The 25,480-nt window shown below is 47.7% G+C and overlaps 1 protein-coding gene across 2 annotated transcripts in view; it reads right to left on the bottom strand.

The window, feature by feature from the left end:
• GALNT7 (polypeptide N-acetylgalactosaminyltransferase 7) overlaps window positions 1–25,480 on the bottom strand; it is a 364,753-nt gene that overhangs the window by 48,342 nt on the left and 290,931 nt on the right. For both annotated transcript variants that reach the window (XM_063920638.1, XM_063920637.1), the window contains exon 8: window positions 17,708–17,830. In XM_063920638.1, coding sequence (XP_063776708.1) covers window positions 17,708–17,830 — 123 coding nt within the window. The remainder of the gene's footprint in view (window positions 1–17,707; window positions 17,831–25,480) is intronic.

The raw sequence follows: 25,480 nt of genomic DNA, 5'->3' as shown, positions 1-25,480 counted from the left end.
CTCGGCCCCTGCCTCTGAACTTTGCCACACGAAAGGACTGCAAGGAGAGTCCTGTGTAAGAGTGTTTAGCGGGTGGTGCAGCCGACGGCAGATAGGTAGACCCACCCGCCATTGCCTGGGAGATCCATTTATTTAATTAGTTACCAAACAAAGCATCACCTGTAAAAGGAAGATTCTCTACCCCCTTTTTTGAATCAACGTCTGCTGACCATTGACGCAACCACAGAGCTCTGCGTGCCAAAACAGCCATAGCAGTAGTGCGGCCATTTATCTTACATAATTCTTTTATAGCCTCGCTCATAAAATTTGCAGCATCCTGTATGTGTTGTAACAGAGTAATGACCTCATCCTGGGGCAGAGAGTCCAAACCATCAAGAACAGAATCAGACCACTTGACTACTGCCCTGGAAATCCACCCACAAACAATTGTGGGTCACTGTGCTACGCCTGCTGCCGTATATATTGCCTTGAGAGTGGTCACATTTTTACGCTCAGCCGGCTCTTTAAGGGAGATAGCCCCTGGCACCCAATTTCTTAGACAGTCTGGATACAGACGGATCGACTGACGGGGGTTTTTCCCATACCTTCCTGTCCTCTGCTGGTAAGGGAAAAGTAGCTAAAAACCTCTGAGGAAGTTTAAATTTCTTATTAGGGTTTAACCATGCCTCCCTGGCCAGTGAATTTAATTCTTTAGACACAGGAAAAGTGACTGAGGTCGTAGGTCTAACATTAAAATACAACTCTTCATCTGGTTCTGCATCCTGATCCGGTATGTGAAGAACCTCTCTAACAGCATAAATGAGGGCTACCACACCAGGAGGCAGAGAGCTGTCCTCATCCATATCATCATCATCCACATCAGGCTGATCAGAATCAGACTGGAGCACATGTGGCAGTGAGCGTTTATGTGAAACCAACAGAGGGGGCTGAGAACCCTTTTTGGTATCTGCTGCTTTAGCCATACAATCAATAGACTGTTTAAACACCTGTCTCTCCTTTTTAGCTGCAGCTAATTCTGAATATACATTCTGAATCAATGCTTTTTTATCTAATCAGTCAGGTGCCTGTGAACTGTGTACCCTGAGGAGACAAGGAGCATTGTTCACACATGAGACCCTGCTGATGAAGGGATAGAGTTACAAGCAGTACACATAACCATGTCCACAGACATCCTTAAATATTGTAAAACAGCGCAGCTCACTGTACAACACCCCCTAACACAGACCCTAGAGAGCCCCTGGAGTGACACTGAGGAGCCAGCACACCCACACAGCAGCACAGTGTGTGAAATAATATGAATAAAACGTGCAGCGGCACTACCGCTGTAGTGCTCCTCCGCTGCTATGACCCCCTGGTACCAGTACACAGTCTGTAACAGCGAGGGTCCCTGGAGGAGCAGCGTGCATGCAGCCTTGATGATCCGCAGCAGCAGGAAATGGCGCCTTCCTGCCTCTGGTCCCTCTCCGGGTAGCCCCGCCCCTTGCAATGGCGCGCGGTCCCTCACAATATTATACTGGCCATGAGTGAGAGTCACATATATATCAGTAGAGACAAGCCCTTAGGGGCAGTGAGCACTGTGGGGACTCCAGTGTGAACACTCACCACACCTGCGATCTTCAGCATCTGTTAGAGGGTGGCGGTTTGCTGTTGGCGTGGGCATACATACTAACGATGTGTGATCAGCACCTCAGGAGCTCAGTGTCCTGTCAGCTAGGATTACGAACCATTAACCCTCAGGAGGTTGTTTCGGTACCCCCTCTAAGTCCCACGAAGCAGGCAGACTGGTTGCCAACCAGTACTACCTGAAAATAAATAACTAAAAGAAAAAATAAAGGAAACTCTCTGGAGCTCCAGAGAAATGCACCCGGCTCCTTGGGCACATTTTTCTAAACTGAGTCTGGTAGGAGGGGCATAGAGGGGAGGGGCCAGCACACACATACACACACTAAAAGTTTTAAAGTGCCAGGCTCCAGTGGACCCGATCTATACCCTATGGTACTAAAGTACAGAACCCCAGTATCCACTAGGACGTTAGAGAAAAAAAACTTTTCTATTTTATCAAATAGAAAAAAAATGGCAATTTCTGAGCAGTTTTGGATAAAAAAAAATAGGATTTTAGTACCTACCGGTAAATCCTTTTCTCTTAGTCCGTAGAGGATGCTGGGGACTCCAAAAGGACCATGGGTTATAGACTGATCCGCAGGAGCTTGGGCACACTATAAAGACTTAAACTGGGTGTGAACTGGCTCCTCCCTCTATGCCCCTCCTCCAGACCTCAGTTAGAAAACTGTGCCCAGGAGAGATGGGCATTTCGAGGAAAGAATTTATTGTTATAAACACGGTGAGTGTCCAACCAGCTCACACCTCAAACACACCGTAGAACGTGGCATTCAGTAGAATACCAGCCCACGGCATGAACAAAACACAGCCACATGCTGAGAGAATATGTAACACAAACCGTGTGTCCACATAAGCAAAAATAAGACCCCGCATGCCATGGCATGAAAAACGGTAGCAACCGCCTGACAGAGAAGACACACCACCAGGGTGTAACCAAAAACACTAACTGCAGACACCGTACGCACTGGGACGGGCGCCCAGCATCCTCTTCGGACTAAGAGAAAAGGATTTACCGGTAGGTACTAAAATCCTATTTTCTCATACGTCCTAGAGGATGCTGGGGACTCCAAAAGGACCATGGGGTTTATACCAAAGCTCCAAAACGGGCGGGAGAGTGCGGACGACTCTGCAGCACCGAATGAGCAAACAAAAGGTCCCCAACAATCATGGTATCAAACTCGTAGAGCATAGCAAAAGCATTTGATCCCGACCAATAATCCGCTCGGCAAAGTTGAACCGCCTAGACTCCTCGGGCATCTGCCCAAGAAGAGCCCATCTATCCATTAGAATGGGCTTCCACTGACTTCGGTCACGGCAATCCAACCGTAGAACAAACATGCCAAATCGTATCACAGATTCAGCGTGTAACAGACTGCATACTGCAGTCGCCCCAAGCATGTTGGGAGCATACCGGACAAACAGAGCCTCTGTTTCTCCAAACTGAGCCAAATTGGCGACCTAAATTTTCAAATCTCCGGTAACACCGAGAGACTTTGAATCAGCTAATGCCTAAGTAACCACCGGCATCAAAAATAGACTGTTTTCTGTGAAACCCAGAAACCACTCTTTGGCAGAACTACAATCCGAGTTCACAATTCCTCTCTATCCACCTGGAAGATCAAACAAGGCTCTTGTGAGACAAAACCACCACTTCAGACACCCGCCTTGCGGACGCCAAAGCCAATAGCGTGACCACTTTCCAAGAGAGAATGTTTTGGGTTTTTTTGTAAGAAAATAATAAGGCCATACTGCCCCGAAATGGAGCCTAACTGGAGGCCTGCATCCACACCGGCTTGTAAGTATGGATAAGAATGACCTAGCTGAAAGTCTTCCGTAGGAACCATCCTGGATTCACACCAAGACACAGAATTATGCCAACCACGGCGGGAAGGCTTTGCAGTTACTTCTGTCCTAGCCTGAAACATTGAGGAAATGGCTTCACTGAGAACATCCTTCCGGCTTAGGATATGGCATTCAACCGCCACGCCGTCATACGCAGTCGCGGTAAGTCTTGATACACGCCCTGATCTAGTTGTAACAGTTCCTCACGTAAAGGAAGAGGGCAGGAATCTCCCATGAGTAAATCATGAAAAACTGGATAGCAAAACCTCCTTGGCTAGATCAGATCCGAGAGGATCGCCTGAACCTTTGTTCTTACGTTTATCACCTTCAGAAAAAATGAAAGAGGAGAGGCCACACAGACCGACTAAAAACACCCACGGTGTCACGAGGGTGTCCCTTGACCTGAAACAATATCCCTGAGGCCTCTCATTGAAGCGAGACGCCAACATGACCAATTGCGACCCTCCACAAAAAGTTGTCACGTCTGTGAAAACTTCTCGACGATGACTGAATTTTTCCCGGATGGAGATCGCGTCAGCAGAGGAAATCTATTTCTCCTTCGATTACCACCGGAACGAATACTACCAGACTTTTCGCCCCACGGCAAAACTGTGCATCTTCTGCCATTGCCGCTTTGCTCCTTGTTCCGTCATAGCGGCTTACTTACGCCACTGCTGACAAGTGGTCTGGCAGAACTAACATGGGCCGAACACGAAGAATACATTAGTCGAAAATATCTCTTAAATCAAGAAAGCTTGTTGCAGACAAGCTTTCCAACTTAACCTTAACCTCTGGAAATACGTCCCTTGCATGGCCTGCTCCCCAGCCTCGGAGATCTGTATGCACGGATACCAGGATCTAAACCTGGATCCCGAACCTTCATCCCTCTAGAAGGAGAGAACCGAGCAGACACCACAGGAGTGATGTCCTGGCCTTTAGGATTATATTCCGTTGCATGTGCAGGTGAAACCCGGACCACAATTCCAACTGGCCCCTTGAAAGCCACTCTGGCAGTAGACCTGCTCACCAAAACAGGCCTCGTAGGCCGCACCCATCTGTTTTAGTAACAGAACATATTGATGAAGTGTCCCAGCAAAGCTGATCCAACTATGGATCCTCAGACCTCTTTTCACAGGAAAAACACTGAACATTAACCGGTCAGTATCTACTCTGAAACCCACCTCCGACAACTGTGTCGGTGGGAACAACAGCCAATCCCTGTGTCGAAGAACAGTCAGAGAGAAACAACGATTTGCACCTTTATACAGGGACAACCGGACAATGTCCTGAACCTGACGCACCTCTGTATGACGTAGCGTACTACCTCGCCATCCAGAGGGGAACGGCAAGATCTATTAGAAAAACAGTAAGGGGAACAACCGTAACTCAGAATGCTCCCCTTTTGGTTTCTATAAATAACTCACAAGTCTTAGTCTATTCCTGGACTAACTGAAATTATTAGACGAGCGCTCACCAGAGTGGGAACTAGCCAGATAGACTCAGCGACAAGTCGTGGATGTGTTGGAAACAGAAAACGACATCCACTTCTGCGAACCTACCAAGGCTGCAGAACTCTTACCTTTCAACCTTCCACTGTCTGCACAGAAAAGGAAAAAAGAACGGTATCGAACCGGTTAAAACGACTGCATCCCACAAAAAAATGCGTCACCAACCGTTGTGAAGGAGGCTAACTCACGAAGCTAGACTTACCAGTTGTATCCGCCGAGAGTGACTGAACAGAGGGCTCACCAAACAGCTGTATACCTCCCCCGAGTATCTCTCAGAGACAACCTCAGCATTTTCCCGGCTACACCTCCTGCTGTCACGCGGCAGCCTGCTGCAATGTTATAAAGTAGAATCAACATAAGCAAGGGTAATTCTATCGGATGCCTACCCGAATACAACACTCCCTCATGTGCATGCAATGCAAATAAGGCCAAAGTATAGAAATAAAATATCACTTAGCTTCCTGTGTATGATCCTTTGCGACCGGGCTCTGCGTCGAACAGGAGTTGACTGCCGTAATGTTCTCTCCGCGTCGGGAAGAGAATAATATTTGGACTCCTTGAGAGGATCGAAAACCAACTCGTCACGGCCAATCTAGAGCTTAATCAACAGAGCGATCAGCACATGAGAAGAATACCATTATCTTAGCATTCATGGATATACATAATGTAATACACAATAAAACACACATATCCTAACCATGCATATATAAACATATATCTACATATATATACATATAGATATAACCTATACGCAAGTGGATTGTCCAGACCCGTCAGATCCCAGTAATGTGTTGTGAATGTGTATGACCATGTACTGACGTGCCCCCGATGTGGATCTACCAGGATCGTTATGGTCGACAGAAACTGAGTAAATGTCGACAGCAAGGAATAGTAAGCGGGCAAAAAATAATAATAATCTTGGAACCCCGAGGGGTCTGAGGGAAGTATACATATACAATTTCAATAACACTCCCCCCACATATACCTATAAATGTATATATATATATATATATATATATATATATACACAAATACAGGTACAAGGCAATAACAGCCTGTTAATTTTTTTACCCCGGAAATACCGTTGATGCCGACAGGGCATCCACCAACAACTTGCTAATACTTAATTTTTCGAATCAAGTACCGCCAAGCGTCGGTGAAGCCGACAGTTATCCCCACAGCAGCTTGTGACAAAGCCCTCACACCTGTCGACATATGTCGACTAACAGATAGTGGGTAAAAAACAGGGAAACAGTGAAGTTATGTATCACAACAAGGATTATGCGTCCATTATTAAACATAATGCTATATGACACCCATATAGCATTAAAAACACTGTGCCCCCCCCTCCTTCTTACTATACAGTAAATCCTGGTGGGGACCTGAGGAAAATGGCGCTGACTCCTATGTGAGGGCTAAGCTCCACCCCCTCCCGGCGCGCTTAAGCCCGCTCAATTATATAAATATATAATACCCTAAAAACTAGCTGGGGACTCTATATACAGGGGGTAACCCCCTGTATAACTTACTTTTTGTCCCAACGCAGCCCAGGGCGCCCCCCCTGCGCCCTGCACCCACGGAAGCCGTTGGTGTGTGGGAGTTATGGACCGCAGCTTGCGCGCTGCGGTCTCCCGGCGGGGCGAAGACACCCGGTGTCCGGGTATGCTCCCCCGCCCGGGATCCTTTTATAAATGCCGCCCAGGGCGCTCCCCCCCAGCGCCCTGCAGGCCGACGGGGAGCGGGAGCAGAGAGCGCAGCGCTACCGATGCCGCTCCCTCTCGTTCGCGGCGCACTGGCGGGGCGGGCGCCGAAGCATGTCCCCCCCGCCAGTGATTACATCTGTTAAATGCTGCCCAGGGCGCTCCCCCCCAGCGCCCTGCACCCTGCAGGCCCGGTGGAGTGCGGAAGCCGGGAGCGCAGCGCTACCGCTGCTGCTCCCTCCCGTTCACGGCGCACTGGCGGGGCGGGCACCAAAGTATGTCCCCCCCGCCAGTGAAGTACAGAATTTATGCTATATGCTGCCCAGGGCGCTCCCCCGCCCAGTGCCCTGCAGGTGATGGTAAGCGCGGGAGCAGGGAGTCAGCGCTACCGCTGTCTCTCCCCCCTGCAGCACCCTGGCGCGGTGAACATACGCTGTGTCCAGGCACCGTAATATGTCCCCCGCCAGCATTGTAGACCATCAGCAGCATGCCCCCAGGGCGCTCCCCCCCAGCGCCCTGCACCCTGCCAGAGACGGTGTGTGGGAGCCTGGAGCGCAGCCCTACCGCTGCTGTACCTCCGTTACTGAAGTCTTCTGCCGTCACTGAAGTCTTCTTTTCTTCCAATACTCACCCGGCTTCTTTCTTCCGGCTTTTGTGAGGGGATTGACGGCGTGGCTCCGGGAACAAGCAGCTAGGCGCACCAAGTGATCGAACCCTCTGGAGCTAATGGTGTCCAGTAGCCGAGAAGCAGAGCCTTTAAACTAAGAAGAAGTAGGTCCTGCTTCTCTCCCCTCACTCCCACGCTGCAGGGAGCCTGTAGCCAGCAGGTCTGCCTGAAAATAAAAAACCTAACATAAAGTCTTTCAGAGAAACTCAGGAGAGCTCCCCTAGTGTGTGACCCATCACTCCTGGGCACAAAGTCTAACTGAGGTCTGGAGGAGGGGCATAGAGGGAGGAGCCAGTTCACACCCAGCTTAAGTCTTTATAGTGTGCCCAAGCTCCTGCGGATCCGTCTATACCCCATGGTCCTTTGGAGTCCCCAGCATCCTCTAGGACGTATGAGAAAATCCTCATTAGGTGAACTCATTAGTTCTTTTAACTTCCAATATCACCTCTATGCTGATGACTCTTAAATCTACCTTTCCTCCTCTGATCTCTCCCCGGCTCTCCTCACTCGTACCTCCAACTGTCTCTCTGCTATCTCTTCCTGGATGTCTCAGCGCTTTCTTAAACTCAACATGTCCAAGACTGAGCTGATCATCTTCCCACCCTCCCGCACAACCTCACCTCCCACAGTCTCATTATCCATTGATGGCACGACTATCTCCTCTAGCCCCCAAGTACGTTGTCTTGGCGTAATCCTTGACTCCTCCCTCTCCTTCAAACCACACATTCAGCACCTCTCACAAACCTGTGATTTTCATCTCAAAAACATTTCCAGGATCAGAACGTTTCTCACCCAGGATGCCACCAAGACCATTATCCACTCACTGATTATTTCCAGACTGGATTACTGTAATCTCCTCCTAACTGGCCTCCCTGACAATGACCGCGCTCCACTCCAATCAATCCTCAGTGCTGCTGCCCGGCTCATCTTCCCCACCAAACGCACTACGTCCACCTCCCCTCTCCGACAAGCTCTTCACTGGCTTTCCTTCCCTTTCATAATCCTATTCAAACTTCTCACACTCACTTACAAAGCATTCACCCACTCCTCTCCCATTTACATCTCTGACCTTATCTCCCTTTACTCTCCCACCCGTCCTCTTCGCTCTGCTAATGCACGCCGACTCTCCTGTCTTCTGATTACTTCCTCCCACTCCTACTGTACCTGCAAGATTTTTCACGTGCTGCTCCCTTACTCTGGAATTCTCTACCTCTCCCCCTCATACTCTCCCAGCCAAATCTCATCTTAACCCTCTGTCCCACGCTCTCTATGTACCCAATCTGTGTCACCCCTGTCTGTCTGCCCCTCCCCTTTAGAATGTAAGCTCTCACGAGTAGTAGGGCCCTCTTCCCTCATGTGCTTATCCTTTTCTTACTTTAATAATCCTCAACTGCCCAAATCCAGCAGTTCACGGCCACCTTGATACTTATCTCAGTGTCGTCTACTGACGTAGTTATGCTTAGTTACCCTGTACTTGTCCGATATGGTCTTCAACTGTAAGTCCCTGTTTTCCTGTATTGATTATGTGCATATGTACTCTGTAATTGGGCGCTGTGGAACCCTCGTAGCACCATATAAATAAAGGATAATAATAATAATAATTAAAAAAAGTTTGCTTCTAAGTGCACAGAAGTTGGGAGGGGTGGTCTTCAGTACTACACCCGTTGGGAGGCAACGCCAGAACTGTTTTGAAGATTTTATACTATTTCAGATTTGCAGCCTAGCCAGCATAAGCACGAATCAAATACAATTACTTATGATATATTCTCAATGGAATGACAAGTTGTGGCACAAATTATACCTCTGGATAAGGCTTTTATAGGAAATAAATGTGGATTACAAGGGATGTCCAATTATCCTGCCACAACCTGCTATGTTTCTGAGAACCATTTCAATTGTGCTAAACAAACAAGCAGCGGAAGTTGCAGAAACCAGTAAGCCTTAAGCAATTTATTTACAAATGACAATTCTTCCATGAAGGACAGATAAAGACACAAAAGAGTGCATGCTATATTTATTATTTTTCATTTATATAGTGACAATCATATTAATCAGCACAGTGCAGAGATTATGTAAACATTTACAATGCCACACACAAACAGTCGGAAGCCAATTCACCTAGCAGTAAGTTTCTGGACTATTGAAATTCCGCATGCACTTTGCGAGAAGACATACAGTACTCGCTGCCAGATATGATGTCATAAACCAGAAACAATAGTATGTAAAAAATATAATAATACTTTAAGAAACTACAGGTCATCATTTATGCTGATCACTCAGGCTGTACTTGGTTGGATCAGGATCTGAGAGCGTAAAGTCAAAGTTGACTTGGTAATAACCGGGCACTTCCATAAATGGCAGAGGATGACTAACTGCCTGTGTAGTAGCACTAACGGGCCCTTTAGTAGTCTAGCAGCTTGTCCCAAGAGCTGGGCTAGCTGGGTGTGTCCTATTTGGCCATACTCATGTGCTGCCAAAACGGAAAGTAATGTTCTGCACTCCAGGAGCAACAATAGTGTCACACACTAATAATAATGCTGTTTACATCTGCACAAATGATCTCAACTAATGAAATATGATGTTAATGATTAATTAACAAATCAAAAAGCCATCGCTCACACTCTGCAGCCTGTTTTTTATTGGCAATTAGAATTGCATTAGCCATGCAAGGCCCTGTACACACAGGTATTTGCTTTAAAGCTTAATAAACACACTGTATAGTAATACAAACATAGTGGAAGTGAATGGACTTGTGCATTCTGTTTTTTCTTTACTGTCATTTTTTACCAGTGCCTTCAGCATTTAGAAGTGTTCCTGCTTGGTAAGATATAACAGGTTTCTAAAGAAGCATCATAAAGTAAATAGTACACCATGCTGCAGGGGAGCATTGTAAAGTGCTAATTAATGCACTTTTATGGCTGTGTTAAGCAAGGACAAAGTACAAGGTTTTGTCTACACTTTTATCCAGCATTGTTTTCCATGCCAGTGTGTATGACACCTAGGAAATAACAGAACCTAAAGTTAGCTAATATTTCATACATAGAGCTTTGCAAGTGTGACTACTTACACACAATCAGCTATTCTTTGGGCTGAACCAATGCCGTTTCTACCGGCAGGCGAGCCATGCGATCACATCGGGCGCCAGCCTCGGCATCTGATGGCTGCTAATACCGCACCCCTTCCTCCCACACATAGCCCTCCGATCAGGGGGCGGGGTTTTGCAAAATGATGCAATTATGTTGTGATGTCACAACACAACAGCGTCATTTCACAAAACTCCGCCCCCTGAGTGGAGTACTATGAGTGGGAGAAGGTTGAGCTGCACTAATGAGCTTTAAACCCCCCTGGCAACGAGAATTACACCCCTTGCAAACAATCAGCTATTCTTTAGGCTGAACCAATGCCGTTTCTACCGGCAGGCGAGCCATGCGATCACATCGGGCGCCAGCCTCGGCATATGATGCCTGCTAATACCTCACCCCTTCCTCCCACACATAGCCCTCCGATCAGTGGCGGAGTTTTGCAAAATGATGCAATTATGTTGTGATGTCACAACACAACAGCGTCATTTCACAAAACTCCGCCCCCTGAGTGGAGTACTATGAGCGGGAGAAGGGGGAGCTGCAATAATGAGCTTTAAACCCCTGGCAACGAGAATTACACCCCTTGAACATGACTCCCAGCGCATGAAACCCCTGGCAACAAGCATGACACCGAGAGCATGAAATCCCTGGCAACAAGCATGACACCCAGCACATGAGATCCCTGGCAATGAGCGTTACACCCCTGGCAACGAGCAAGACACTGAGAGCATGAAACCCCTGGCAACGAGCACCACCCCTTGCAATGAGCATGACACCGAGCGCATTAAACCCCTGGCAACGAGCATTACACCCCTGGCAAAGAGCATGACGAGCAGGTAATTTAAAAGTAATTAGAAGTCTTAGTGTAGGGCAAGGGTGGGCAACAAGCGGCCCTCCAGCTGTTGAAGAACTACACATCCCAGCATGCCCTGCCGTAGTTTTACTATTTGACCATGGTAAAAACTTGCATGACATGCTGGTATGTGTAGTTCTACAACAGCTGGAGGGCCGCTTGTTGCCCATCCCTGGTGTAGGGCATAATGTATCACGGGTGGTATAATATGGTGCAGGGGGCATAATATGGTGCAAGGGAGATTACTGTGTGGGGCTTAATATGGTGATTTTTTTTCCTTTCCTGTGGTGGCTGAGGTTTGTTGGTACAGGGCCAAAAACTGGGGTATAAAGTAGTATGTACCTGTGAGGCCCTTCCCATTTTAGTGAGACCACGCACATTTTCAAATATCTAGGGGGGGGCATTTTTTTTTACTGTTCGCACTGCGAGCCAAATTGTCTAGAAACAGCCCTGGGCTGAACCAATAATTAATAAGGCTGTCTAGTCACAAGGAACTAGTCGGAGGTATGCGGCGGGGTGAATTGGTTCAGTTCTCTATGTTTGTAGGCAACATTAACCCCAATAAATAGGTTGGTGTAAGTGAAATAATAAGAATTTACTTACCGATAATTCTATTTCTCATAGTCCGTAGTGGATGCTGGGGACTCCGTAAGGACCATGGGGAATAGCGGCTCCGCAGGAGACTGGGCACATCTAAAGAAAGCTTTAGGACTAACTGGTGTGCACTGGCTCCTCCCCCTATGACCCCCCTCCAAGCCTCAGTTAGGATACTGTGCCCGGACGAACGTACACAATAAGGAAGGATTTTGAATCCCGGGTAAGACTCATACCAGCCACACCAATCACACCGTATAACCTGTGATCTGAACCCGAGTTAACAGCATGATAACAGAGGAGCCTCTGAAAGATGGCTCACAACAATAATAACCCGATTTTTGTAACAATAACTATGTACAAGTATTGCAGACAATCCGCACTTGGGATGGGCGCCCAGCATCCACTACGGACTATGAGAAATAGAATTATCGGTAAGTAAATTCTTATTTTCTCTAACGTCCTAAGTGGATGCTGGGGACTCCGTAAGGACCATGGGGATTATACCAAAGCTCCCAAACGGGCGGGAGAGTGCGGATGACTCTGCAGCACCAAATGAGAGAACTCCAGGTCCTCCTCAGCCAGGATATCAATTTTGTAGAATTTTACAAACGTATTTGCTCCTGACCAAGTAGCTGCTCGGCAAAGTTGTAAAGCAGAGACCCCTCGGGCAGCCGCCCAAGATGAGCCCACCTTCCTTGTGGAGTGGGCATTTACAGATTTTTGCCACAGAATGTGCAAGCTGAATTGTACTACAAATCCAACGAGCAATAGTCTGCTTAGAAGCAGGAGCACCCAGCTTGTTGGGTGCACACAGGATAAACAGCGAGTCAGATTTCCTGACTCCAGCCGTCCTGGAAACATATATTTTCAGGGCACTGACAACGTCTAGCAACTTGGAGGCCTCCAAGTCCCTAGTAGCCGCAGGCACCACAAATAGGTTGGTTCAGGTGAAACGCTGAAACCACCTTGGGGAGAAACTGAGGACGAGTCCTCAATTCCGCCCTGTCCGAATGGAAAATCAGATAAGGGCTTTTTCAGGATAAAGCCGCCAATTCTGACACGCGCCTGGCCCAGGCCAGGGTCAACAGCATGACCACTTTTCATGTGAGATATTTTAACTCCACAGATTTAAGTGGTTCAAACCAATGTGACTTTTGGAACCCAAAACTACATTGAGATCCCAAAGTGCCACTGGAGGCACAAAAGGAGGCTGTATATGCAGTACCCCTTTTACAAACGTCTGAACTTCAGGGACTGAAGCTAGTTCTTTTTTGGAAGAAAATTGACAGGGCCGAAATTTGAACCTTAATGGACCCCAATTTCAGGCCCATAGACACTCCTGTTTGCAGGAAATGTAGGAATCGACCCAGTTGAATTTCCTCCGTCGGGCCTTACTGGCCTCGCACCACATTTTCGCCAATTGCGGTGATAATGTTTTTGCGGTTACATCCTTCCTGGCTTTGATCAGGATAGGGATGACTTCATCCGGAATGCCTTTTTTCCTTCAGGATCCGGCGTTCAACCGCCATGCCGTCAAACGCAGCCGCGGTAAGTCTTGGAACAGACAGGGTCCTTGCTGGAGCAGGTCCCTTCTTAGAGGTAGAGGCCACGGATCCTCCGTGAGCATCTCTTGAAGTTCCGGTTACCAAGTCCTTCTTGGCCAATCCGGAGCCACGAATATAGTGCTTTCTCCTCTCCATCTTATCAATCTCAGTACCTTGGGTATGAGAGGCAGAGGAGGGAACACATACACTGACTGGTACACCCACGGTGTTACCAGAGCGTCTACAACTATTGCCTGAGGGTCTCTTGACCTGGCGCAATACCTGTCGAGTTTTTTAATCATGTGGACGACTTCTGGGTGAAGTCCCCACTCTCCCGGGTGGAGGTCGTGCTGAGGAAGTCTGCTTCCCAGTTGTCCACTCCCGGAATGAATACTGTTGACAGTGCTATCACATGATTTTCCGCCCAGCGAAGAATCCCTGCAGCTTCTGCCATTGCCCTCCTGCTTCTTGTGCCACCCTGTCTGTTTACGTGGGTGACTGCCATGATGTTGTCCGACTGGATCAACACCGGCTGACCTTGAAGCAGAGGTCTTGCTAAGCTTAGAGCATTGTAAATGGCCCTTAGCTTCAGGATATTTATGTAAAGTGATGTATCCAGGCTTGATCCTAAGCCCTGGAAATTCCTTCCCTGTGTGACTGCTCCCCAGCCTCGCAGGCTGGCATCCGTGGTCACCAGGACCCAGTCCTGAAAGCCGAATCTGCGGCCCTCTAGAAGATGAGCACTCTGCAACCACCACAGGATGGATACCCTTGTCCTTGGTGACAGGGTTATCCGCTGATGCATCTGAAAATGCGACCCGGACCATTTGTCCAGTAGGTTCCACTGGAAAGTTCTTGCGTGGAATCTAACGAATGGGATTGCTTCGTAGGAAGCCACCATTTTTACCCAGAACCCTTGTGCATTGATGCACTGAGACTTGGTTCGGTTTTAGGAAGTTCCTGACTAGCTCGGATAACTCCCTGGCTTTCTCTTCCGGGAGAAACACCTTTTTTCTGGACTGTGTCCAGGAACATCCCTAGGAAACAGAAGACAAGTCGTCGGAACCAGCTGCGATTTTGGAATATTGAGAATCCAATCGTGCTGCCGCAACACTACCTGAGATAGTGCTACACCGACTTCCAACTGTTCCCTGGATCTTACCCTTATCAGGGAATCGTCCAAGTAAGGGATAACTAAAATTCCCTTCCTTCGAAGGGATATCATTTCGGCCATTACCTTGGTAAAGACCCGGGGTGTCGTGGACCATCCCTACGGCAGCGTCTGAACTGATAGTGACAGTTCTGTACCATAACCTGAGGTACCCTTGGTGAGAAGGGTAAATTTTGACATGAAGGTAAGCATCCTTGATGTCCCGAGACATCATGTAGTCCCCTTCTTCCAGGTTCGCAATCACTGCTCTGAGTGACTCAATCTTGAATTTGAACCTCTGTATGTAAGTGTTCAAAAATTTTAGATTTTAGATTTAGAATCGGTCTCACCGAGCCGTCTGGCTTCGGTACCACAATAGTGTGGAATAATACCCCGTTCCCTGTTGCAGGAGGGGTACCTTGATTATCACCTGCTGGGAATACAGCTTGTGAATGGCTTCCAAAACTGCCTCCCTGTCAGAGGGAGACGTCGGTAAAGCCGACTTTTGGAAACGGCGAGGGGGAGACGTCTCGAATTTCAATATGTACCCTTGAGATATTACCTGAAGGATCCAGGGGTCTACTTGCGAGTGAGCCCACTGCGCACTGAAATTCATTGAGAACGGGCCCCCACCGTGCCTGAGCTTGTAAGGCCCTAGCGTCATACTGAGGGCTTTGCAGAGGCGGGAAAGGATTTCTGTTCCTGGGAACTGGGTAATCTCTTCAGCCTTTTTCCTCTCCCTCTGTCACGAGCAGAAAAGAGGAACCTTTTGTCCGCTTGCCAACAAAGGACTGCGCCTGATAATACGGCGTCTTATTTTGAGAGGCGACCTGGGGTACAAACGTGGATTTCCCAGTTGTTGCCGTGGCCACCAGGTCTAAAAGACCGACCCCAAATGTCCCCTTTCAAAGGCAATACTTCCAAATGCCGTTTGGAATCCGCATCACCTGACCATTTTACTGGTAGAATTGGACAACGCACTTATACTTGATGCCAGTCGGCAAATATTCCGCTGTGCATCCTGCATATATAGAAATGCATCTTTTAAATGCTCTATAGGCAATAATATACTATCCTTATCTAGGATATCAATATTTCCAGTCAGGGAATCCGACCATGCCAACCCAGCACTGCACCTCCAGGCTGAGGCGATTGCTGGTCGCAGTATAACACCAGTATGTGTGTGAATACATTTTTGGATACCCTCCTGCTTTCTATCAGCAGGATCCTTAAGGGCGGCCATCTCATGAGATGGTAGAGCCCTTGTTCTTACAAGCGTGTGAGCGCCTTATCCCCCCTAGGGGGTGTTTCCCAACGCACCCTAACCTCTGGCGGGAAAGGGTATACAGCCAATACTTTTTAAGAAATTATCAATTGTTATCGGGGGGAAACCCACGCATCATCACACACCTCATTTTATTTCTCAGATTCAGGAAAACTACAGGTAGTTTTTCCCTCACAGAACATAATACCCCTTTTTGGTGGTACTCGTATTATCAGAAATGTATAAAACATTTTCCATTGTCTCAATCATGTAACGTGTGGCCCTACTGGAAAACACGGTTGTCTCTTCACCGTCGACACAGGAGTCAGTATCCGTGTCGGCGTCTGTATCTGCCATCTGAGGTAACGGGCGATTTAGAGCCCCTGACGGCCTATGAGACGTCTGGACAGGCACAAGCTGAGTAGCCGGCTGTCTCATGTCAACCACTGTTTTTTTATACAGAGCTGACACTGTCACGTAATTTTCAACAGTACATCCACTCAGGTGTCGACCCCCTAGGGGGTGACATCACTATTACAGACACTCTGCTCCGTCTCCACATAATTTTTCTCCTCATACATGTCGACACAAACGTACCGACACACAGCACACACACAGGGAATGCTCTGATAGAGGACAGGACCCCACTAGCCCTTTGGGGAGACAGAGGGAGAGTATGCCAGCACACACCAGAGCGCTATATATATATATACAGGGATAACCTTATATAAGTGTTTTTCCCCTTATAGCTGCTGTATGTTTTAATACTGCGCCTAATTAGTGCCCCCCTCTCTTTTTTTAACCCTTTCTGTAGTGTAGTGACTGCAGGGAAGAGCCAGGGAGCTTCCCTCCAACTGAGCTGTGAGGGAAAATGGCGCCAGTGTGCTGAGGAGATAGGCTCCGCCCCCTTTTCGGCGGCCTTATCACCCGTTTTTCTGTATATTCTGGCAGGGGTTAAATGCATCCATATAGCCCAGGAGCTATATGTGATGTATTTTTTTGCCATGTAAGGTATTTTTATCATGTTTTATTGCGTCTCAGGGCGCCCCCCCCAGCGCCCTGCACCCTCAGTGACCGGAGTATGAAGTGTGCTGAGAGCAATGGCGCACAGCTGCAGTGCTGTGCGCTACCTTATTGAAGACAGGAACGTCTTCTGCCGCCGATTTTTCCGGACCTCTTCGCTCTTCTGGCTCTGTAAGGGGGCCGGCGGCGCGGCTCCGGGACCCATCCAGGCTGGGCCTGTGATCGTCCCTCTGGAGCTAATGTCCAGTAGCCAAGAAGCCCAATCCACTCTGCACGCAGGTGAGTTCGCTTCTTCTCCCCTTAGTCCCTCGATGCAGTGAGCCTGTTGCCAGCAGGTCTCACTGAAAATAAAAAACCTAAACTAAAACTTTCACTAAGAAGCTCAGGAGAGCCCCTAGTGTGCACCCTTCTCGTCGGGCACAGAAATCTAACGGAGGCTTGGAGGAGGGTCATAGGGGGAGGAGCCAGTGCACACCAGTTAGTCCTAAAGCTTTCTTTAGATGTGCCCAGTCTCCTGCGGAGCCGCTATTCCCCATGGTCCTTACGGAGTCCCCAGCATCCACTTAGGACGTTAGAGAAATAGTTGTGATTTTGAAAGAACATTATAATTGGTAGAGGTTGCATTCAGTAATAGTTACTGTGATGCCGGGTACATTTTCCCCCACCCCCAGAGATGGTGGCGCTATTACAGCCAGCTTACATATGACTGCATGGTATTTTTGCTCTCCATCTCATACACAAAACACATGGGTTATGTAGAAACGCAGTATGTAGGGACCTTGACTAAATCAAATCTTTAAATTCAAAATATTTAGATGGTACCCAGAATATGTGTTGTGCTTCTACAGTAACTGACCTTCAGTGTTGGTGATGATCCCACATAGACCGGAGGTGGGTTTCCTTGCCACCCATGTAGACGATAAATATGTCCTACACGTGAACAGGGTGTAAATAATAACTTTCCGCCACATTGCCAGATCTAAAAAAGAAAAAAGAAAAATGTCAGGTTTACAATTAAGTCCTCAAAGGATTTGGAAGAACATCGATAATAAATATGAAAAATAAGATCTACACATAGCGGATGGCAAGCAGCAAGATGGTATGACAAAGCAATACTGCCCTTATTCTGGGTTTTTGGTGTGTCTCCAAAAATTAGTTTGGACCATTGTAATAACAATTGTTAAATTGCAAGAGTTTCCCAAAAAATTGTTTTGTTACAGAGAACCATATCGATCACTGCCACAAATGACTAACTAGACATGGCATTCCACTGCTCATCCAATCAGCAGCAACTCGACAACCGGCACAAGCACATCCCATTTCCAAAATATTCCGTATGAAGTAGCCTGGACAATGATATAATAATAATTCTGGGGCTCTGGGAAATGGATCTCAGCTTTTTTGCTACTTGTCAACGGAGCGTGGAAATAAACTTGTTAGAATGCTAAAGTCCAGAGGTGGGCAATAAGTGGCCCTCCAGTTGAGTCCATTGTCAACCATGGTACAATTAATCAATTTACTAGGTCATCCTTGTAGTAAAGTTTAATCAATCAGTGCAAGAAAAATTTGGTAAGCTTCTGTGAAGTGTGACTTGGTCATGATCTTTATAAGTCACCCAGTTGATATTTATCCATGAAGTTTCACTTTATGATAAATTCCATTACAGTGCTGTATACTTTCAATCATTCATGAAGTTGTCCAATTCTCCTATAGCAGCTGTTATTGAACTATTTAACCACTAGCAGACAGTGGTGACTAAGAACTTAAGTTGATACATATGAACGTACAACCTCATGGAGCACAATTAGTGTGGTTGATGAATGTTCACATATGTGGTATGTATGTGTGGTCACTGGCTAACCACATTAATGATTTCAAACACCTATCACAGGTACTATGCAATATTTGGAAACATCTTAGGAGAGATGTACTAAGCCTTCAAAAGTTCTAAAGTGGAGAGTGATAAAGTGCTAGCCAATCAGCTTCCTAACTGCCACGTTATTGGCTGAGTTTGAAAAAAATGACAGTTAGGGGCTGGTTGATTAGTAGTTTATCACTGTGCACTTTATCACTTTTCAAGGCTTAGTATATCTGGCCCAATATCTTTTAAAATAACTTCCTTCTTAATTTTGCATATTGTGTATGTCAGTGCAAAGATCAGTGAGGATCCCTTCATTCACAGCCATCATGAGCAAATGTGCAGGTATTGGGTCAACTGCAGCGTGTGTGTCGGGCATTGCAAGCTTGATGTGAACATCTGGATAACAGGGTGATAGATTAACCTAGGTCCTAAAATAACCCGCAAGGAGGTTCCAACCCTTTCGCCTGCAGTACATGGTGACTTACCAAACTGAAAGCATTAGGAATATTGGCTTTATATCATATACTGTACATCATCACAGGGAATAATGTTAGCTGTTATTTTATCTTTCACTTTGCCATTATTTTAGGGGGGATGCAATTAAAATGGAATACATATGTGATCCCGGCAGATTAGGATGCCGACTGTCATCCCGCCAGCCTGAAAGCCAGCACTTTCAGGCCCAGTGGCGAGCTTAGCTTGCCATAGCTTATATTCCCACTCGGGTGGTGGCGTGCACCCAATACCTGAGTGGGAATACCGGGCTGCAGTTGGTATTCCTGCAGCTGGCATTTTAACGGCTGTCAGGATTCTGGTGTCGGCTTTCCTGAACGCTGGGGCCCCGACAGCCGGTATATTAACTGCATCCTGTTAAAACACCGGCTGTCGGTATCCCAGCAATCAGGTGACAGATGCCGGAATCCTGACACCTGATGAAAACTGCCAGATGGAATCCTGACCGGGTATTCCCACTCGGTTGGTGGGTACACGCCAACAGCCGAGTGGGAATATAACCTGTGGCGAGCGAAGCAACCTACTGGGCCCAAAGCGTGTTGAGGGGACTCGCTGCCAGGATTCCCGGCAGACGGAATGTCCCTGTCGGTATACTAACAGTCGGCATTCCGTCTGTCAGTAAAACATACTGATTCCTTTCAGGGAACCACTAGATCAGTATAATGTGCAGCACTGGATACACCTACAGGAAATGTATAATATACCAGCTGCATTTGCAGTTTGCAAATTAAATATTTATTTAGATAACAATTAAACAAGTGTAATTTTAAGCAAATATAGGAGGTACGTAGACTTTTTAATACCTACAAAAGAAGCATCCTGTCAAACTGTGTAATCTATAAAATTGACATCATATTCTACAAAGTAGCTGCCTATAAATAACTATCTATATATATATATATATATATATACATACATACATACACACACACACACACACACACACACAGTTGCAAGAAAAAGTATGTGAACCCTTTGGAATTTCCTGGATTTGTGCATAAATTGGTCATAAAATGTGTTCATGTCTGCATCTAAGTCACAACAATAGACAAACACAGTCTGCTGAAACTAATACCTAACAAATGTTCTCATGTTTTTATTAAACACCCCATGTAAACATTCACAGTGCAGGCTGGACAAAGTATGTGAACCCCTAGGTTAATGATTTCTCCAAGAGTTAATTTGAGTCAGGAGTCAGCCAACCTGGAGTTCAATCAATGAGACGAGATTGGAGGTGTTGGTTAAAGCTGCCCTGCCTTATAAAAAACACATACCAGTTTTGAGTTTGCAATTCTCAAGAAGCATTGCCTGATGTGAACCATGCCTCGCAGAAAAGATAATGGTTTGGGGCTGCTTTGCTGCCTCAGGGCCTGGACAGATTGCAATCACCGACGGAAAAATGAATTCCCAAGTTTATCACAACTTTTTGCAGGAGAACTTAAGGCACTCTGTCCACCAATTGAAGCTCAACAGAAGATGGGTGATGCAACAGGACAACGTCCCAAAGCACAGAAGTAGATCAACAACAGAATGGCTTAAACAGAAGAAAATACGCCTTATGGAGTGGCCCAGCCAGAGTGCTGACCTCAATCCGATTGAGATGCTGTGGCATGACTTCAAGAGAGCGATTCACACCAGACAACACAAGAATATTGCTGAACTGAAACAGTTTTGTAAAGAGGAATGGTCCAAAATTCCCCCTGACCGTTTTGCAGGTCTGATATGCAACTATAGGAAACATTTGGTTGAGGTTATTGCTGCCAAAGGAGGGTCAACCAGCTATTAAATCCAATGGTTCACATACTTTGTCCACCCTGCACTGTGAATTTTTATATGGTGTGTTCAATAAAAGCTTGAGAACATATAATTGTTTGTGTGGTATTAGTTTCAGCAGACTGTGTTCGTCTATTGTTGTGACTTAGATCAAGATCAGAACACATTTTATGACCAATTTATGCACAAATCCAGGAAATATCAAAGGGTTCACATACTTTTTCTTGCAACTGTATATATATTAAACACACACAATACAGACAGCAAGCTATGCACACACAAACTTCTTGAGGACTGTCACTTGTGCATGGTCACAGCTATTCCATACTGCAGTCCAGTATAGACACTGGAGACTAACACTCAATCACATCTCGTATGTTTATGAGATGGGGCAGTCTCATTTCCAGGTTTTCAGTATCACATTATGACCCAGTGGCAGCCATGTACATACTACATACATGATGTCAGTGAGTAAATTAAGTGCCCTTGAGTAAAGTGCTACTCCAGTACTGAAATTACTGTTGTCGGGCAGCTGTGCCAAGTGATTACTACTAATGCAAAAATAGCAGAATTGGGCATGTTGAAGTGATGGCCTCAGTGATAAGCACATTTTTATCTCTGTGTAAGCTTCAATAAAAGTCTTTACATTTTTTCATATTGCTTGAGTGCCTACTGATCAACCATAACATCAAAAATACCTAACGTGAAGTGAATAAAATTGATGATCTCATTACAATGGCACCTGTCATTGGGTGGGATATATTAGGCAGCAAGTCTGTGTTGGAAGCAGTAGAATTGGGCATGGGTAAGGATCTGAGTGACCTTGATAAGAGATAAATTGTGATGGCTAGAGGACAGGGCTCAGAGCACATCCAAAACAGTGGGGCAGATGTATTAACCTAGAGAAGGCATAAGGAAGTGATAAACCAGTGATAAGTGCATGGTGATATACGCACCAGCCATTGAGCTCCAATAATAGGATTTTGGTTACCTACCAGTAAATCCTTTTCTCGTAGTCCGTAGAGGATACTGGGGTCCACATTAGTACCATGGGGTATAGACGGGTCCACTAGGAGCCACTGGCACTTTAAGAGTTTGAGAGTGTGGGCTGGCTCCTCCCTCTATGCCCCTCCTACGAGACTCAGTCTAGAAACTGTGCCCGAGGAGACGGACATCTTCGAGAGAAGGATTTAACACAGATAGTGGCGAGATTCATACCAGCTCACACATACAAGGCACATCAAGCTAACTTAGCTTGAAAACTCAGCAACCGCTGAAAACATTACTTACCAAGTAACAATGCAGTACTTAACTAAAAACAAAGTTGTACTGAACCAGATAACAATTGCAGGAAAACGAAGCCCTGGGCAGGCGCCCAGCATCCTCTACGGACTACGAGAAAGGGATTTACCGGTAGGTAACCATAATCCTATTTTCGCTTACGTCCTAGAGCAGGGGTGGGCAATTATTTCAGCTGAGGGGCCACTTGACATTTCCTGTCAGTATCCGAGGGCCACATACAAAATAGCAGCTCCCCCCACTTGCCAAAAATATAGGGACGTGCTTCATGTGGAAGGGGTGTGGGCAAAAAATAATACAGATTCATATTAGGCTGCACAATAGTCTCCATTATTCAAATTGCGCCACTTACACACATTACACCAGATAGAGCCCCTTTTACACAGTATGGAAGGTAGAGCCCCCTTTTACACATTAACATTTTATTTAGGATAATTATTGTGCAGCAAGCAAATTATCCAGTGTCTTATGGCCCCTGGGGAAAGGTGTGACACAGTGACAGAACACGGGGAGGGGGGATGACAGTGACAGAACACGGGGTGTGTTACACGGTGACAGAACACGGTGGGGGTGACACGGTGACAGAACACGGTGGGGGTGACACGGTGACAGAACACGGTGGGGGTGACACGGTGACAGAACACGGTGGGGGTGACACGGTGACAGAACACGGTGGGGGTGACATGGTGACAGAACACGGTGGGGGTGACTCGGTGACAGAACACGGGGGGGGGTTGACTCGGTGACAGAACGCGGGGGGGGGGGGTGACACGGTGACAGAACACGGGGGGTGAGACACGGTGACAGAACACGGGGGGTGTGACACGGTGACAGAACACGGGGGTGTGACACGGTGACAGAACACGGAGGGTGTGACACGGTGACAGAACACGGGGGGTGTGACACGGTGACAGAACACGGGGGGGGTGACACGGTGACAGAACACGGGGGGGGTGACACAGTGACAGAACACGGGGGGGTGACAGTGACAGAACATGGGGGGTGTGACACGGTGACAGAACACGGGGGGGCGTGACAGTGACAGAACATGGGGGGGTTATACGTGACAGAACACGGGTGTGACACGGTGACAGAACACGGGGGTGTGACACGGTGACAGAACACGGGGGTTGTGACACAGTGACAGAACACGGGGGTTGTGACACAGTGACAGAACACGGGGGGGGTGACACGGTGACAGAACATGGGCGGGATGACACGGTGACAGAACATGGGCGGGATGACACGGTGACAGAACACGGGGGGGGGGGTGACAGTGACAGAACATGGGGGGTGTGACACGGTGACAGAACACGTGGGGGGGTGACCGTGACAGAACACAGGGGGGTTATACGTGACAGAACACGGGGGTGACATGGTGACAGAACACGGTGGGGTGACATGGTGACAGAACACGGTGGGGTGACACGGTGACAGAATACGGGGGGGGGGTGACATGGTGACAGAACACGGGGGGGTGACACGGTGACAGAACATGGGGGGGTGACAGAACACGGGGGGGTGACGCGGTGACAGAACACGGCGGGGGGGGGTGACAGTGACAGAACACGGGGGGGGTGACAGTGACAGAACATGGGGGGTGTGACACGGTGACAGAACACGGGGGGGTGACAGTGACAGAACACGGGGGGGTAATACGTGACAGAACACGGGGGTGACATGGTGACAGAACACAGGAGGGGTTGGTACAGCGAGAGCTAAAGATCTCTCCCCCAAACCTAAAAACAGACTGACGCCACTGCCTGCCCGCACGCACGCACGCACACACACACACACACACACACACACACACACCACCTTTCTTTCTCTCACTCACTTTTCCCATTATCTTTACTGATCTGGCTGGCTGGCAGTGGCAGGAAGGATGGATCTGTTCTGTACAAGTCTGGCTCTTGTCCCGTGTAGCTCCGCCCCCGGAGGTCCCGTGTAGCCCGCCCCCTCGTCGACACGTAGCTCCGCCCCTTTTCGGCTGAACCCAGCCGTTGTCACTGTGGACGGGAGGAGGAGGAGGCTGCTACAACGCAGCAGGGGAGAGAGGCGCCGCCGGCAGCTTGGAGGTACTGCAGCTCAGAGCAATGACAAGCAGCTCAGCCGTTCGGGCCGCTTGTCATTGCTCGCTAGTGGGAGGCAGTGGGCCGGACAGGATCGGTTTGCGGGCCGCATCCGGCCCGCATTTTGCCCACCCCTACCCTAGAGGATGCTGGGGTCCACATTAGTACCATGGGGATGTACCAAAGCTCCAAGAATGGGAGGGAGAGTGTGGAGGCTCCTGCAGAACTGATTGACTGAACTTCAGATCATCAGAGGCCAAAGTATCGAACTTGTAGAACTTTGCAAACGTGTTCGACCCAGACCATGTTGCAGCTCGGCAAAGTTGTAAAGCCGAGACACCCCAGGCAGCTGCCCAGGAAGACCGCACCTTACGAGTAGAGTGAGCCTTGACAGACGTAGGACACGGCAAGCCTGCCGTAGAATACGCATGCTGGATAGTGAACCTGATCCAGCGAGAGATAGTCTGCTTTAGAAGCAGGACACACAATTTTCTTGGGATCATACAGGACAAACAGAGAGTCCGATTTCCTGTGACGAGCAGTCCTCTTCACATAGATTTTCAGAGCCCTTACAACATCCAAGGACTTTGATGAAATTGAGGAGTCAGTAGCCACTGGCACCACAATAGGTTGGTTGATATGAAATGCCGACACAACCTTCGGAAAAAACTGCTGACGTGTCCAGAGCTCAGCTCTATCTTCGTGGAAGATCAAGTATGGGCTTTTACAGGACAAAGCCATCAACTCCGACACACGTCTAGCAGAAGCTAAAGTCAACAACGTGACAGCCTTCCACGTAAGAAATTTGACCTCAACCTCCTGTAGAGGCTCGAACCAGTCAGATTGGAGGAACTGCAATACCACGTTAAGATCCCAGGGCGCAGTAGGCGGTACAAAGGGAGGCTGGATATGCAGAACTGCCTTCAAAAAGGTCTGAACCTCAGGGAGGGAAGCCAATTGTTTTTGGAAGAAGATGGCTAGGGCCGAATTCTGGACCTTCACACATCCCAACCTCAGGCCCATATCCACACCAGCTTGAAGGAAGAGGAGAAACCGTCCCATTTGAAACTCCACCGCAAGAAATTTCTTGGACTCACACCAAGATACATAT

Source organism: Pseudophryne corroboree, chromosome 1 (genome assembly GCF_028390025.1).
Source record: "Pseudophryne corroboree isolate aPseCor3 chromosome 1, aPseCor3.hap2, whole genome shotgun sequence".
NCBI classification, from domain to species: domain Eukaryota; kingdom Metazoa; phylum Chordata; class Amphibia; order Anura; family Myobatrachidae; genus Pseudophryne; species Pseudophryne corroboree.
Note: the sequence above shows the minus strand (reverse complement) of the source record. Positions and strands in the feature narration are given on the sequence as shown.